At 43.1% G+C, this 17292-nt stretch overlaps 1 protein-coding gene and 1 pseudogene across 3 annotated transcripts; both read left to right on the top strand.

Moving 5' to 3' along the window:
* Nucleotides 1-4145: 4145 nt before the first annotated feature.
* Nucleotides 4146-5789, top strand: LOC120668754 (dnaJ homolog 1, mitochondrial-like). Of its 3 annotated transcripts, XM_039948536.1 has the most exons (4): nucleotides 4146-4748; nucleotides 4826-4931; nucleotides 5035-5089; nucleotides 5181-5789. In XM_039948536.1, the coding sequence occupies exons 1-4, from the start codon at nucleotides 4224-4226 to the stop codon at nucleotides 5521-5523; spliced, it is 1029 nt and encodes a 342-aa protein (XP_039804470.1). In that variant the 5' UTR covers nucleotides 4146-4223; the 3' UTR covers nucleotides 5524-5789. The 3 variants fall into 3 exon arrangements, with proteins under 3 accessions (XP_039804470.1, XP_039804473.1, XP_039804471.1); XM_039948539.1 differs by having other exon boundaries at nucleotides 5035-5789; XM_039948537.1 differs by lacking the exon at nucleotides 5035-5089.
* Nucleotides 5790-5844: 55 nt separating this feature from the next.
* On the top strand, nucleotides 5845-16531 carry LOC120669463 (annotated as a pseudogene).
* Nucleotides 16532-17292: the final 761 nt, after the last annotated feature.

Genomic DNA, 17292 nt, shown 5'->3' on the forward strand with positions numbered 1-17292 from the left:
TGAGGCAATTTTGCAATCTAATTTACATTCACTCAATAGATAATACACAACAAGCTATAGGAATTCGAATACAAAAAATAGTATTGCAATTTGTTGGGATCCACTGAACCAAGAAAAAGGTAAATTGATTTGATTTATCGACGAAAAGATGTAGCTCGTGAATATCGAAAGTGGCTTTATGATGTACCGGCGTAACTATCTTAAATTAAAAAAGACGCATCTATAACATTTCCAAAACATCATGTGGTCCACGATAAAAAAAACATCTTATGGGCCCATGTGAGCAAGTTGTGCAAGTCTTTAGTGCGGTACAAAATACTGGACCCGATTGGTGGGTGGGCGATGCGGTGCGCGAGCGCACTAGATCAGAAAACGTGACACACAATGAGACCCACATGGTGCATGATGTGGCGCAGTAGAGTGCAGACAGCTGCAACGTATGGCACGTGATGCGGCGCAACTGTCCACACTGAGAGAGAAAAGGCAACAAGCTAGTTGAACTTTGCTTTGCCTTGACCACGGTAGAATGCTCTGGACGCCAGCTGTTCATGGCACCTACCGCATTCGACCCCACAACAACACCTTTCCAACACTATATATTCTTCCACTAGCTTTCTTCATTCATCAGTCCTCTTCCTTCACTAGCCCAACTCTTGTGCAGATCTCCTCCCATTTACAATAGCTATAGTCATCAATCTGCCACCTCAATCCATTATGTTGATCTGGCAGAGTGAGTAGCACATACCCTGATTTTCTACACCTACCGTCCATCGCCGGACCATCACCCCAACTAGGGAAAGCCTACCATAGTTTTCTCCAACCTACATCTCTTGGCTAGACCTCCATCAAAAGTACTAATAAATCATGAATACCAAAGCCTCAACGTAGTTCTAGATCCCTGACTCTAACCCGTCTTTGGAGTCGACGAAAACTATTAAGGAGAGATATGACCCGGTGGAGAAATACATAGATAGAATGGTTTCCCATAGAAGAAAAGGAAAAAAGTTGCAAAATAATATGAAAATGGGAGATTTCCCGGTTCGCGATTCTAGGTACTTTTGGGTTCTTGGATTTTGATGTTGTTCAACCAATCTGCATCTGCCGATCGCTGCACTCATCGATTCAACAAGCTGCAGTGGCAGAAAGACCATGAGAGGTTCCATCAAATTCAGGGGTCTTACAAGGGTATGTGCATTTACAAGATGTGTTCATGGAGAATTCGATGTTTGTGTATGATGATAGAGTGAGTATGCATGCGGTAGTCCTGTAGGACACCTCTAGGAGGGCCAAGTACGACGTGGAGGTGTTCATGTCTCTTCTTAGTCCAGTGGATTATTTCCGACCAATATTTGTAGGCGGATGGCGAGGAGGGTGGCCAAGATGCAACAATACTTGAACATGATGAAACAGGTGACATTGCGTCTTCGTCTTTTTCTTTCTTACCCGTCTCCACCAAATAGTATGAGCCACCAAAACTAAAGCGAGACTCCCATGCATTTTGTGACGTGGTGTGCACCTTTGATCAACCTGCATGCAGGATAGCAAGCCCACCATGGAGGAGATGGATTCCATTATTAGGGAGATCAAGGCTAGCTCCCCCTTGTCGTGTTTGTCTAGCTATGATGTAGAAACCGATGGCACCGATCCCCAAAAAGGTGCTCTGAACGCCGCTATAGCCCGTTCAGCCGCAAATAAACACTAACTTCTTCTGGTGTCATTCACCAATAACCTATAATGCTGAACTTAAGACTGATAAACCAGTAACTGCATCCTCCCATATATCCCAGGGCGGGTTACCTAGCTACCTATTGTAAGATAAACAATGAGAGCTGTGTACTAACATGGACCAGCTAGGTAGCTCAAGCTGGCAGTGTAACATCACCAAGAAATGCAACAATTTTCTCATGAGGATGTCCTTTATGAACTAACTAGTTAAAGACAATATTTTTTTGCAAACAATGGAAATAAGAAGAAAATACAATAGTACTAGAAATTAAGTTTCTTGTTATAAAAAAATAGTGCCTGCAAGTTTTGCATCCTCACCCGCTCTTATTTGGAATGCAAGTTTATTTTGCTCACATCCATAGAAACTTGATTTTTTTTCTCTAATATTCATGTGAAAATATTCAGTTCAATATCAATAAGGAAAAATATATTACAAATATATCAACAATAAATGACATTTTTGTAAGATAGAAATTGTGACCGTAGCATCTTTTTGGAAGGTGCAACTTTGGATGGTGTTTCAGTAATCACCATATCAAACGGCAATTTTATCCAACTCATCCTTGAAATGAAAGAACTCTTCCACCATCCCGATGTAGAATGCTTTTATTATTATCATGCCTGGAGGATAATAAGAAACTCACTTACACTCATTTAAAACCCCAAACGTACATAACATTATTTTTGACATGTTTCCAATTTGAGTGGCAACATTCTAAAAAATGTATGCATGAGAAAAGCACTACGACTTTGCAGAAATATCTTACCCACTTATATAAGGCAATTTTAAAATCTAGTTCACATTCACTCAATAGATAATAGACGACAATCTACTGAAATTAAAAAAAAAGCAGTATTGCAATTTGATGGGACCCAACAAAAAAGGAAAAAGACAAATAGATGCTATTAAGGATGAAAAAGAAGTAGCTAGTGAATATGTGAAAGTGGCTTTACAAGATACGAGCATAGTTGTTCGCGAAAAGATACCAGTGTAATTGTCTTCTCAGATTAAAGAAACTATATAACATTTCCAAAAATTTTGTGGGTCCATGAGAGTAAGTTAGGCAACTTGCAGCTGGGGTACAGAAGAGTGAAACTTGTTGATGGGTGGGCGCTGCCGAGCGCACCAGTGCAAACTGCAAGATGTGTCATGCAAAAAGATGCAATAGGGTGTCGATAATAGTGGCACATGTTGTCACGATGCGGTAGGGGTGGATAGCGGTGGGTCTGGGGACGTTCCAACCCCTTCTACCGCTGGAAATCCCATAGAGCCTCCCCTAAGCCCCTTACAGATTTGAGAAGGAAGGAGGGAAGAAGAGTCGGGAGGAGGAAGAAGAAAAGGAGAGCCCCTCCTGGGCTCAATCCTACCTCCGCCACTGCCATGCGGCATACTAGTGTATATGGTGATGGTCGCAACATGTGGCACACGGTGCACGCACAACCGTCCATGCTAAGAGTGAAGAGGCGCCACGCTGGTTGCTCACGGACTTTTCTTTAATTACCTTGTTTGCAGCGAATGCCATGCACGAGCGCGCTAGTGCGAGATGGGTGATGCATAGAGACACACTAGTGTACCGATGATTGTGTCGCATGGTGCGGTGCACAAGCGTGGTGACTGCCACAACATGTGACACGCGGCGAGGTGCACAACCGTCCATTCTAACAGAGAAGAGGTAGCACGCTAGATGCTTATGGACTTTTCTTTGCCTTGTGTGTTGCGGATGCCGTGCGCGAACGCACTAGTGCGAGATGGGTCACGCAAACAGACACACTAGTATGTTGACAACTGTGACACATTGCGCGCAATGCGGCGCACTAGCATGGTAACAGCCGCAACATGTGGCACGCGGTGCAGCGCACAACCGTCCATTCTAAGAGAGAAGAAGCGGCACGCTAGTTGCTTTGAACTTTTCTCGCCTTGAGTGCAGTGAACTGCTCTAGATGCCAGTTGTTCGCAGCACCTACCCCATCTGACCCCACATAGGCCGATGCTATATATATTCTCTCACTAGCCTTCTTCTTTCATCAGTCTTCTTCCTTCTCTAGTCGTCCTCTTGCATAGGCCGCCTTCTGCTATCTCTACCCGTCATATTAGCCTAGCCGGAGGTATCCAATCTTGGTGCACACCAACCTTCTTCGCTTGGCCTGATCTCTACATCCAAAAGTACCCAGAATCATGAATCTCAAACCTCAATCCTAGTTTTGTATCGATGAGTAGTTTTCAAACCTGATGTCATCGGCGATGAAGAAGTAGAAGACGATGAAAGATCTCTTTAGACCTAGCGTGAAGATGGGCAAGAGAGAGAAAGGTACGAGTTCTTGGAGAAGTATATAGATAGAATATGACTTTTTTCTCAAAGAGAAAGAGAAAAAGGAAAAAAGTCTTGTTACGAGATGACAATAGGAGAGGGGACGACCGGACGAGGGTCCTTGATTCGTGATTCTGGGTACTATTGGATATGGATGTCATTTAGCCAGCCTGCGTCCACCGCCGGTCGATGTGCGCATCGGCTCGACTCGGCATGCATAGGAGTGGCTCCGCTCACCGCGGTCTGCGGCGTACAAGCGTCACGGCTTGCAGTGCTCGCCGCGCCCGGCATGCGGTGCTCACCTCGCCGCGGCGTACAGGTGTCGCGGCCGGCCACAGGCTGGCGCTGGCACGCCGGCCATTTCCGCCTTTCCGGAGCGGGGCCGCTCCCCCGCGCGCGGCCGTTGCAGCCCGGAGCCTCGCGCTCCACGACGGTTCCGCGCGCGCAGCGCGGCGCGGCGTGGTGCCCGCAGGACCTTTTCGAACGGGTCGCTGGTGCCCTCGCATCCCCCGTGCTCGGCGCGCTACAAGACAGGCGGGTTGGGGCCCGGTCCAGGCATTCCAATCTCCGGCGAGTCGCCTACACCGAGGACAGGGCAGACGGATAGCGGCGATGGGCGGAGGCTCCGGGAGGCCGTGCTACTACGCGGTGCTGGGCGTGTCCCGGGACGCGTCCGCCGTCGACATCCGCGCCGCCTACCGCCGGCAGGCCCTGGTGAGTCGTAAACCCCCACGCGGCCTTCTCCCTTTACGCCGGCCGGTGTGCTTACATGTGGAACTGCTTGGTTGCAGAAGTGGCATCCCGACAAGCTGCAGGTGCGGGGGGACGACGGCGACCGTCGCCGGGCAAATGAGGAAGCCAAGGCCAAGTTCCAGCAACTGCAGATGGCGTACGAAGGTAGAGCCGTAGAGGGTGCCTTTTGATTTCCTATACGTGTGTGTCCGTGAACAGAAATCGATTGACTTGGCATTGCTGATGGAGAGAGTTTGATTCGTGGCAGTGCTGTCGGACGCCTCCAAGAAGGCGGTGTACGACCGAGACGTCGTCGTCTTCCCGTCCGTGTCCGATCTGGAGAGCACTTTCATCTTAGATATGATGCCTGTTTCGTGACGCCCAGCATCTTAGATATGATCCACGTATGTGCAGGAGCCCAACCTCACCGTGGAGGAGATGGTGGCCATGGTGGACGAGGAGATCAACAAGGGCTACGGCGACCTGCCTCGGGGGCCAGGGCGATGGACGCCGCCGTATCGTCGCTCCGCTGCGGGAGCTAGTGGCGCCGGCCCCCACGCAGCTGCCACTGCCAGCAGGGATGCCCGCAGGAAGTCGTCGTCCACTCGTCCTCGACACCGAGTCCCTGTGGCACCAAGTGCCCACCGCCACCGGGGTTCCACGGCCCGTTCGGCCGCACAGGCTAGCTCTGCATGCTTCATGGGCCGACCGAATGAGCCGTGATGAACCAAATAAGTCTAGCTGTAGCCCCCTATAACTAGGAGTCGGCTATATATGGCGTATTAGAGCAACTCCAAAAGACTCTTTATATTCATTCTAAATGGTTATCCAAATATAGCCATCATCTATTTCGGATTTCTCGCTAGCTAAAGATAGATATAGCGAAAATAACTCTCTAAAGTGTAAACAAAATATAGAAAAGTTGTTGGAGAGTGAAGATGTATAGAGAATGATTCTTATGTACATGACTCTCTAAATGATAATTTAGAGAGTGAAATTTAGAAAAACTTTTAGAGATGCTTACTTTTTCGCCGTGGAAAACGGGTGGGCGAGGTTTGAGCCTGAGAGGTTCCCAAACATGCCTAAATCTCAGGTGTCATTCCAAGTTGGAAGGATCAATTGTTGCCCAATTTATGGTGGGCGATTAGCTGCTGGGATCATCGTCGTGCTCTCTCAATTTGGATGTAATCTCATCTCATCTCATCTCATCTCACTACTAAAAAGTTTCAATAGGCGACTCGTACGTCCGCACGTCGTCCACTCGTCCTGCCTCGTGCGAACTAAGCGCTGTAGGATCATCATTAACCTCCCGCTCGGCGCACCAGGGCCGCCTGATTGATTGCCTTGTCGATCGGCCTGCCCACGGCACGTCCCTCCTCCCGAACATCCTGCTCATCCGTCTGCCTAATTCTTGCCGTCGCCGCACGCCCATCTGCTCCACGCGACGCCGCCGCAGCCTGCGAAGCCCTCGCTCTCGCCCATCTGCTCGACGCTCGCCATCGCCTCCGCTCGCTGATTGCGCCCTCCCCACCCGTCGACGTACGGCCGTGTGCTTGCCTGCTCCCAACTGCGGCGGCGACCAGCGTGCCGCTTCACGTGCACCCGACGCCGGCCGTGTGCGCCGGTTCCGCAACGAGGGACCACCCGCGGAGGTCGTCGGTGCGCGCCATCTCCACGCTCTCCGGGGAAAGCTTACGGTTGCTCCGAACTGCGGCGGAGGCGGCGGCCGCTTGGGTGTGGAGCGCGGCAGCGGTGGCCAGTTCCGCGACGTCAACTTCGACTCCTCTGTTCTCGGCAACGTAAGCGGCCCATTGAAACTTTTGTGTGGATCGACTCCTCTGTCCTGCGCCCCGTTGCTTGTTTGTGTGGATCGTCTACTTGTTACTCAAGTGCCAATTTGCCTTTGCAGTGTTTTGATGGTGGTGTGATCTCTCCCAGCAACCAAAAAAATGTATATAAAGAAGGTAAGCTGTGTTGTCCTGGGCACAATTTAGTGCAACTTTTTTTCATGAAAACGTGTTGATCTAATGGACATCTATGTGTGCACAGGTCATAATCAAAGGGTTTAAGAGCTACAAGGAGATCGCAACAGAGCCCTTCAACCCCAAAGTTAACGTAGTCGGTAAACCTCCCTACGCTTCCTAATTTGATTCAGAGACAACTTAATGTGCTGCCATAAGTCACAAGCAATCTCCATCTATTTCGATCAGTAGTGCCTACAATAGATAAATCCTTACATAGTAGGTTGATTGCAATGCTGGAGTGATGATCAACATTATGCACTTCTTCGTGATTCTAACGATATCTCTTGATTTTCCAAATTGGGTTTTGGTGGTGTTTCTTAAATTAATTTATTAGCCTGGGATATACACGTCAGGCTCTATCAGCAAACCAGATCTTGCAATGAAACATTTATGGAAATCCTTGCAACTCTTCTATGTGCTTGTTGTTAGTTCGTATGGTCCAATATTTCTGCTGAATTCATTGTGAGTACCAAAAAGTGCAACGGGGACTCTCATGCATAGTTTTTTATCTCTCAATGAACACATTTAATTGTTTGTCACAGTTGGTGCAAATGGATCCGGAAAATCAAACTTCTTTCATGGTAATTGGAAACATGTGATGCAGTTAGGCTATTGTCATTCTGCTCTTATATGAAAATATGCTCCTAATTTGGACATGCTTAATGCTCCAGCTATACGATTTGTCCTGAGTGACATGTTTCAGAACCTGCGAAGTGAAGATATGGTTGCCCTTCTCCATGTATGCCTCCTCTTTGTTTATGCAATCTAGATAGTTGTAATAGCTGACTGGTGTTTGATACTCTACTAATAACCATTGCCAGGAAGGCGCTGGATACTCTGTTGTATCTGCTTTTGTTGAGATAGTGTTTGATAATACGGACAACCGTATTCCAGTAAGTCTTCTAATCTATTCGAATTTTGATTTATTTATTCCAAATTATCTTCTTTAGTGTCAAGCTGCATATTTTGATGACTGTGTGATGATTACCTTTTTGTATTAGAACAATAATGTTCAACTGCTCCCTGTTCTCCTTCTTGCGAATGAAAATACTACTATGCTGCAGGTTGATAAAGAAGAGGTTCGCTTGCGCAGGACCGTTGTTTCAAAGAAGGGTGAATACTACTTGGATGGGAAGCACATCAGGCATGTTATTGTTTTGTTGCATGCTCTAAACGAGCCCAGCAATTTTATATCCTATTGTTTGCTCAGACCTTTTTAATTGTTGTAATGTCCAGCAAAACTGAAGTCATGAATCTTCTAGAGAGTGCTGGTTTCTCTCGTTCTAATCCATACTACGTTGTCCAGCAAGGAAAGGTAACACTCACCTGGTTGTTCCTTTCATCTGTTCAGATACTATATCAACAAATTTGCCATCTCTAGATTGCATCCCTTACCTTGATGAAAGATTCCGAACGACTGGACCTTCTCAAAGAGATCGGCGGTACACATGTTTACGAGGATAGACGGTGTGAGAGCTTGAAGATAATGCAAGATACAGGTAAATTTGAACGACCGCAATTCTTTATAGAGCTTAACATGTTGAGATGACGATTCCTACTTTATGAGCAGCCACCAAAAGGAAGCAGATTGATACATTTGTCAGCTACTTGGAGGAAAGGCTGACAGAACTTGACAAAGAGAAAGAAGAACTGAAGAAGTACCAGCAGCTGGACAAACATAGAATATCAATCGAGTATGCTATATTGGACCATGAACTCAATGCTTCACGAAATGGATTAGCTTCGGTAAGATTTATCATTTTTGTTATGTATGTTTACATTTTTGTATATCATTTTTATTCTATCTCGCAAGTTGACAAAAAAAGGAATGAGGGCATTGGAACAGAGTTTGATGAATAATCCATTAACATATAATATGCAGGCATATTACCTGATGATATATCTCAGATCGTGCAAATGACTATAGTTAAAAATATAATTTTCTAAATCTAGCCATCAGATGTCATCATCCGGATCTATTTTCTAACGGTTCTTCTACTATTTCATTTGTATTACTTGTTCCTATTAGATGGATGATGACCGAAGAAAAATTTCTGAAAGTATATCCCTCGCGGACAATGAAATGGTGGATGTATATGAGATGATCAAGAGTTTTGATAACAACATAAAAGTCTCAAGTGAAGGTATAAATGATACAAAGGCGCAAAAGGAAGGTGTTGAGAAGAGGCGTACTGAAGCATTGAAGGTGGTTGCTCAGATTGAGCTTGATCTGAGAGATATAAATGATAGAATCATAAATGAGAAGCGAGCAAAGGTATGCCACATTTGAGCTTGATGATGAATTTTAGTTATCTATATTTTGTTGCTATGGTTAGATTTATTGTTAGGATGAAGCAATGAGGGATCTAGAGAGTGTGAAGGGGGAGAGTGAAAAGTTGAAGTTTGAATTGGCTGAAATTAGTAAAGTGCATCAGGCCAAATTAAATGAAGAGGAGGAGATATCGAACAGGCAAAATCTATTTTTTGAATAATTATGTTGTTTCTTATGATCGTTTCTTGCACACTTCTATTTTGTGGTGACAGCATTATGGATCGTGAGAGACGGTTAAGTATATTGTACCAAAAGCAGGGGAGGGCAGCCCAATTCGCAAATAAAGCTGCCAGAGATGATTGGCTTCAAAAGGAAATCAAAGATCTTGAGCTTGCACTTCTATCAAATAGAAAGCAGGTACCAGTGTCTGGTTTGCTGGTTGCAATCTCATTGTGCAGCTCTGTTTTGGTGTACTGCTCTTGTTTGCTTCTACATGGAACAATCCTGCATCTGTCACCTATTAGTTTGATCCATTTCATTTACCTTATGCTTATTGCTGCAGGATGTATCTTGGATCCATGCCATGAGCCAAGAAACCTTTTTCTTTCACTCTTCAATTATTTGCTGATCATATGGTTGAAATATGTGTTACATTCTTGCAAATATGCATGGCAGGAAGGTTTACTTCAAGAAGAAATTCAGAAGCTTAAAGATGAAATGAATAATTTGACTAGCAACATTGAGTCTTGGAAAAGTGAATCAGGTAAGTTATATGAAGTACTTGCGAAAAGACATAATGACTACAATGACACAAGGAAGAAGAGAGATGAGTTTCAAGAAAAAAGGAAGTATGTCGATTTCTTATTAACAAGTCATAACTTTTAGGTGGAAGATGTGTTGCATTAAAATTCATAATTTATATACTTCTTAGAAGAAATTTTTTCAGGTCATTTTGGAAGGATGAATCTTATGTGACAGCTGAAATCAATAGGCTAAGAGAAGATCTCATAAAGGCAGAGAAGGACTTGGACCATGCAATGCCTGGGGTATGAAAAATGTTACTTACTTTACTCATTCTTTTGTTCACATTACTGATTGATACTGATATTTTTCTTTCTTGGGATTTTCACTGTTATCCCTATTCCCGATCTGCTATTGAGTTGCATGCACTAAGTAATACAACCAAAAAAAACATTATGGGGGAAGGATGAGCAATTCACTTTATATTCCAATACCCGCCTCATGTGGAGGCTTCCTTAGGCTTTAAACGTGTAATAAGATCAAGCAACAATTATTTTACTTAATTTCTCTAGATCTGCTCTCATCTTTAGACTAGTCAGAATTCAAACTTGAGACCCCTGTAGCCCTGCTACCATATTGAATCACAAGCCACTTGTATTCCAAGATGCGCCATAAATATGCTCACATGAATTATTTTTGAACATGATATTGAAACATAAATGAAAAGTTATATGTATACATTTGATCATGCGTAATGTGTTTTATTTTTCATTTTTATATCAAGTTCTCTTATTGCTTCTTAGTCGATGTTGGTGTCGCTTGGAACAACTACTATTAGCCTTTATAGATTGTCTGTAATGTAATTTACTTAAAAATGCTGGTTTGTGAACATTGCCAGGTAATAAAATATTCATGCGCTCTTTCTACCTCTTCCAGTGGTTGCGAGGTGGTGGATAAAATTGAATTTTCACTGACTGTTGGCTACATATGACTTTTGCTTTGTAATCAGTTGAGTAGATGGTGATGAATTTGTTTCAGACCTCTATCCTGTAAAAATTATATGCATTACAGAACTGATCTCACAGCCACCTCCCACTCTTCAAATATCACACTTAAATCATGTTCAGTTCGATACGAGTGACAAGTGTTGATTTTGTATCTTTCCTCAGGATATCAGGAGAGGTCTGAATTCTGTTAGAAGAATTACTAGTGACCATGATATTGCTGGAGTTTTTGGTACTGTATTGGAACTAATTGAGTGTGAAGAGAAGTTCTTTACTGCTGTTGAGGTCACTGCTGGAAATAGGTATCAAAATATACTGCCTTTCTAGATAGATATATCCAATATGTTGATCTTGTTATATGTCCTTCTATTCACTGTTTTCTTAGCTAACCAATCCATTCTATGCTTAAATGAGTAGTTTGTTCCATGTGGTTGTCGAGAATGATGACATATCAACAAGGATCATTCAAATATTGACTCGAGAAAAAAAAGGTGGAAGGGCGACATTTATACCATTGAACATAGTGAAGGTTCCAGAGCTCAGTTGTCCAAGAAGTCATAATTTTGTTCCATTGTTGAAAAAAATAAGATGTCATGCTGATCATCGTCGTGCTGCCGAACAGGTATTACAAGGGTAATGATATGGCTTCTTTATTGTTGAACACGATTAGTAGATTAATATCTTCCTGGCTCGCCCTCGCTATAGAAGAGAGTTTAGGCAGAAAGGTACTTCTTGCCGAAGAAGGTGTCCACAACACTTCCCCCTCCATGGCTGAAAAGCTCATCCTCGAGCTTGAAATAATTTGTAAGGATCTACGTGATCGAGTCGTGGATAGAGGGTTGGTCCAACTTACATACGGGATGGACTAAGGCCCACCTGTCAATGAGACAAGGCGGACCAAACCAAAAATTTAGGTGGAAACGTTACGTGCTTTAGAAATAAGTATAGATATGAGGGGTACTTGCCATTAGGTTTCCATGGTCTTGTTTACACATGGTTATGTTTGTGCATTCAATATTCATACATGTGTTTACTTTTAGCACAATCTTACACAATAGCTTTGCAGCATGCTTATATTGTGCTTGTCCTCTTCTAGACACTTGTCCAAAGACCTAAGCTAGTTTCTCAAATCAATTATTCTTGTATATTAAGAAATTTTTTATATCTAATTTTGATATTTCTGCTAGTTTTTGGCAGGACTGTAATATGTCGAGACCTGGAAACCGCGATTATTGCACATAGCAATGGTCTAGATTGCATTACACCTCATGGTAATTTACTTTTACATTTTAGTTGCCATTATTAGTTCAATTCTAAAATTTTCAATTGACCAATATATATAGTAAATCGGTTATTGTACCAGGTGATCAGGTATAAAAAAAATGGTGATATGACAGGAGGTTTCTATGACTCTGAACACTCAAAATTGAAACTCATGAAAATAATAACAGATAATAAGACAGCAATCAAGAAAAAGACAGCTCATCTAGAGCATGTCGGGAAAAAGCTAGTAGATATCCTGCTTTGGTTTAGTAATTATAGTCCACTCTTTTTGTTTACATGTGGCTGGTTCAAGAATGTTATGCCCTGTTATTATCTCCAGCAGCTAAAGATGCAAAATATTGGATATCTTTTTTGAAGCAAAAGTTAGAGGGTTCTGTACCTTATAGATTCATTAGAATCACAGAATGATATAAACAAAATCTCTCCACACCGACCAACCCAAAAGAAATAACAGGACAAAAAGAGAGAGAAAAGATTCAAACAAATTTCTCTATCCAGGAAGCGAACATCTTGGATTAAACCCAAAATATGACATCCCTTGCTTGCAGTTTAGCTCATTGCAAATGCGTGGGATTGCTTGTTGCTGAAATTATTGTTGTAATTATATTTTTTTCATATTATTCCCCCCCCCCCCAAAGCATACCGACCAGCATAATTGTGATATTTAGTATATTGAAACACATGTTCACGCCTAATGTTTTCTTGTTATTATTTGGCTTCAAGAATAATTTGAAACATTAAGCAACTCAATAAGTTGTCTTCTTATCTGCAAGAGAAATTTTTGTGGTTAGTTATCTTGCTTTTGATTGTTTTTCTGCCAGAGAAACATCAAATGTCCTTGGTTTCACTTAACTTCACATACATATAGATAAAGAAATTACAGATTTAGTTACTGAACATCAAAAAATGGATGCTGAAATTTATCATGCCAATTTGGAGTTGGAACAATTAAAGGTTGACATTGCAAGTGCAATGAGGCAAAGGGGGTCACTTGAGAAAACCCTTGGTAATAAGGTACTTATTTTTGCTCTCTTCTTGAATTGTTCATGGAGGAATCCTGCTATTCCTGCTGCAACCATATGTACACTGTTTAATGTTTTCTAACTTGCAGGAAAAATCACTAGACAACATCCTCGACGAAATTGATCAAATCCTTTCTAGCATTTCAATGAAGAATGACGAAATGGGCACAGAACTTGTTGATCAGCTAACTTCAGAGGAAAGAGATCTCCTTTCACGATTCAATCCTGAAATTACTGAATTAAAGGAGAAATTCCAATTGCATAAGAACAGTCGGATTGAGGTTGTGGAAACAAATTCAGTATCAATTATTTTTTCTTCCAAGAGACTGTTATCTGCTCTAATGCAGTTACTGTTATGTAGATTGAAACAAGAAAGGAAGAATTGGAGACCAATTTATCATCGAATCTTATCAGGCACCAGAAAGAGCTAGAAGAAATTATTTCATCAGGGGATTCTGGAACCTTGCATCTGGAAGCTGAGTCAAAAGAGCAAGAATTAGAAAGTGCTAAGAGAAATCTTGATGAGCTAACTTAGTTATTAAAGGGTACATAGCATTGATTTACTTCTCTTTCCCTTTCCCATATTAAATGCCTTTTAGGCCTTAGCTCAAACAATCATTCTTACAGCTAATGTCGAGGCCATAAATAATTTCACCACAAATATGGATGAGATTAAAAGAAAAAGGGGTGAATTGAAGGTAACTTTCATTGCCACAGTTTTCTTCTTCTGATCTCACTTTTTATTGGCTTGCTATATACTGGTTTACCTTTAAATCCAGACTCGTCAAGCTATTTTGGAGCAAACTGGACAAGATGGTTCCAAAGACTTGGAACAGCTGATGAACAGCAGGAGGACTCATCTAACCAAGCAAGAAGAGTGCATGAAGAAGATCCGAGACTTGGGCTCATTGCCTGCTGATGCTTTAGAAGTGTACTGCATTCCAGTCCTTGCATCATGCTTTTCTTGTTTAGAGGCATCACCGCATCACATCTGTCTCTATATATACTCCCCCCGGTCTAAATATACAAGGCATATTTCGGCACGGTCATCTAAACTAGACTTTGACCATTGTTTTGTTCCACAACATATCATTTATAGCTACAGAAACCAATTAGTGTGAAAGCACTTCTGAGATGAGTCAAAATTTTATAATTTTCATACGCTAAGCATACTTATAAGTTGACTAGGTTTTAGTGAAAATATATTAAGTTTGACTTTTCCAAAACATGCACATCCTATACAATTGGATGGAGGGAGTAAACAAATATTCATGAACTAGAAATTGTAGTGTCGGGTTCAACCCCAACATGTAGTCTGGCAATAACTTCATTACTCTGTAGGGCTTTTCAGCATAAAAATATGGGGTTCTAGAGTGCTTTCCGCTTATTTTCTCTATGGCTAAAATATAGGTACAAAAGGAAAAACAAGGAACAGCTGCAGAAGATGCTCTATGACTGCAATGAGCAGTTGAAACAGTTTAGTCGTGTCAACCAAAAGGCTATTGACCAGCATCTGAACTTCACAGAACAACGAGAACAACTGCAGAGAAGGCGGACTGAACTTAATGCTGGTGATCAGGTATATTGACACTAGTATAAATGTTTTTATTTTAATTAGCTCCATGCTCCTGTCGGAGTTCTGAATGACTGATCCTAAAAGCTAGCATCTGAAAAACAACCGGTCTATGTTGCAGAAAATTATGGAACTCGTATCGATTTTGGACCAAAGGAAGGATGAATTGATCGAGCGCACATTTAAAGGGGTTGCAAGGCACTTCCGTGAAGTGTTCTCTGAGCTAGTGCAAGGTGGTCATGGATACTTGGTTCTGATGAAGAAAAAGGTTTGCGAAAGGTCCGGCGGCCAATTGGCTAGCCCAGGCCCGGTAACGTCGCGCTCTCAGCAGGTCCTGAGTTCGATTCTCATCAGAAGCGAATTTTAGGCTACTGAGAGAAAAAAAAACCCCTCGCTGTGCTCGCCGCAAGGCTTGGCCCTCATGGGCATGGGCCAAGATTCGGGGGGTTTCTCTACCCGGGTAAGGCGGTTAGGCTTTCTCTTAATGAAAAAACAGTGGGGCGTTTCAACCCCCCCCCGGTAGAGTTTTGATGAAGAAAAAGGTTCCACCCCCCAGCCCCGCTTTTACTAACTGGCCTTACTAGCCCCGCCATCCTGTATCTACACTTAGTTGCGTTAGATTAAATTTTTTTCCAATCACTCTGTAATGGTGTTTTAGAACTATGAATGAATTGTCTGGAGTTCCCTTAAACTTTCCGTTGCACTTAATTGCGCATATGCTGTTTTAAAGGTGAGTTTTCCTGACTTTATAGTGTTTACACGTTCCTTTCTGTTAGGATGGGCATGCAGTTGATGATGACAATGATGAAGATGGACCTCGTGGCCCTGATCCAGAAGGCAGAATAGAGAAGTACATTGGTGTGAAAGTCAAGGCAAGTCTTATTTGCATAGGGTGCATACGTATGGGAACACATCCGCTATTCATTTTAGTAACCATCACATAATTAAAGATGGCACTAGAACTGTTAGCATTAATGTTGCCATGCTCCTTTTGGATAATTCTGATGTCTGTCAACTTTACTTTTTCCTGATGCTCATATATAAGGACTGCTGCATGATTCAGGTTTCCTTTACCGGCAAGGGAGAAACTCAGTCTGGGGGGCAGAAGACCGTGGTGGCATTGACGCTGATTTTTGCTATCCAACGATGTGACCCAGCTCCATTTTATCTGTTTGACGAGATTGATGCTGCTCTGGATCCACAGTACCGGACGGCTGTCGGGAGTATCCTTTTCGTTTCTTTCCTCTTAAGTTTTATCCTCTCATGCATGATCTGCTGCTTGTCAACTTGTCATATAAAGATTCCAGATATTTCTGGGCTCATGTTCTATCTAGTTGTAGCTGTGGGCATGACCAATGCCCTTTTAATTTTGTGTCCCTGGAGCATGCAACAGCTGTGCCGCTGCTTTCCTTAAGTCTCTATGTCAGATATGATCCGGCGTCTGGCTGACATGTCCGACACCCAGTTCATCGCGTCCACTTTCCGACCAGAGATCGCCAGAGTTGCTGATAAGTTATATGGCGTGACACACAAGAACAGGGCGAGCTACATCGATGTGGTGTCCAAGGAGCAGGCGCTGGACTTCATCGAGCATCATCAGACGCACAACGCCAGCTGAGGCTGCTGCTGCGGACGGCACGCTCGCGTTGATTGTGTGTACCTCTTCTCCGACTTAATCTTTGCAACCCTCAAGTACTTGCCGTAGTCGTTAGTACCTGCAGACAGTGGCGGATCCAAAATTTGCTCTTTGGGAGGACTCATCCCTCTTCTTCTTCCTCCAGCCCCCCCCCTTTTCTTCTTCCTCCCTCCTTTCTTTCCTCTTCTTCTCCCTCCTTCTTGCCTCTACTTTCCATGGAGTTTCTGGGGGCAGGGGGGCCCACGCTAGATCCGCCCCTGATTCAAGTGCTGCTCTTCGTTTTCTCCTTCTGCAGGAAGATGCATGCTAACGCAGAAAGGATTACAACAGTCTATATTTAGTACTTCTAATAAGTATCTAAACATCCGATTTGATAGGGACTAAATTTGGTCGAGGTGAACCAAACAGCCACTTAGTGGCCTTGTTTGGTTACCAGCGCCATTCTAGGATTCCTAGAATGCACGCTTCCCAAAAAAAGAATCTCGCATGTGTAGAGTGTTAAATGAAGTCTATTTGCAATTTTTTTTAGAAATGGATATAACTTTTCGCGATAAATCTAATGACGGTAATTAATTGATGATTGTCTACAGTGATGCTACAGTTCTCATCTTCTAATCACGCAGTCAAAGGCCTCATTAGATTCTTCAGGGTTCCTAGCGCATGGGTTCTAGAGTTGGTTTTATAAACTAGCTTTATTTGACACCGTAATTAGCGGTCAAAGTTTTCTAGTACTCCCTAGCCAGGTGTGGTGACTAGTGAGCTGCCGTGGCTTCCTTTACGCATTCATACCGCCTTGCATACTGGGGTTCGTGGGCTACTGACTGTTTCATGGCGTGCGCGCCAATGAAATTAAAGTGGCCCAGAAATCGTAGAAAGAATGGTTGGACATTCAGCCCAAAAATCCACGGCCCACTTTAGCAACGTCTCCACGGCTTTCTAAACCCCGTAGTGGCCGCAGCCCACGAACCGA

This window comes from Panicum virgatum, chromosome 4N (genome assembly GCF_016808335.1).
Source record: "Panicum virgatum strain AP13 chromosome 4N, P.virgatum_v5, whole genome shotgun sequence".
Taxonomy (NCBI): Eukaryota; Viridiplantae; Streptophyta; class Magnoliopsida; order Poales; family Poaceae; genus Panicum; species Panicum virgatum.

Bases quoted from the DNA above. Each gene is read 5' to 3' on its own strand.
- LOC120668754 (XM_039948536.1), top strand. From the start codon at position 4,224: ATGTGCGCATCGGCTCGACTCGGCATGCATAGGAGTGGCTCCGCTCAC. The intron at 4,932-5,034 runs GTAGAGCCGTAG...GATTCGTGGCAG, and splicing joins ACTGCAGATGGCGTACGAAG to TGCTGTCGGACGCCTCCAAG. The intron at 5,090-5,180 runs GTCCGTGTCCGA...ACGTATGTGCAG, and splicing joins CGAGACGTCGTCGTCTTCCC to GAGCCCAACCTCACCGTGGA.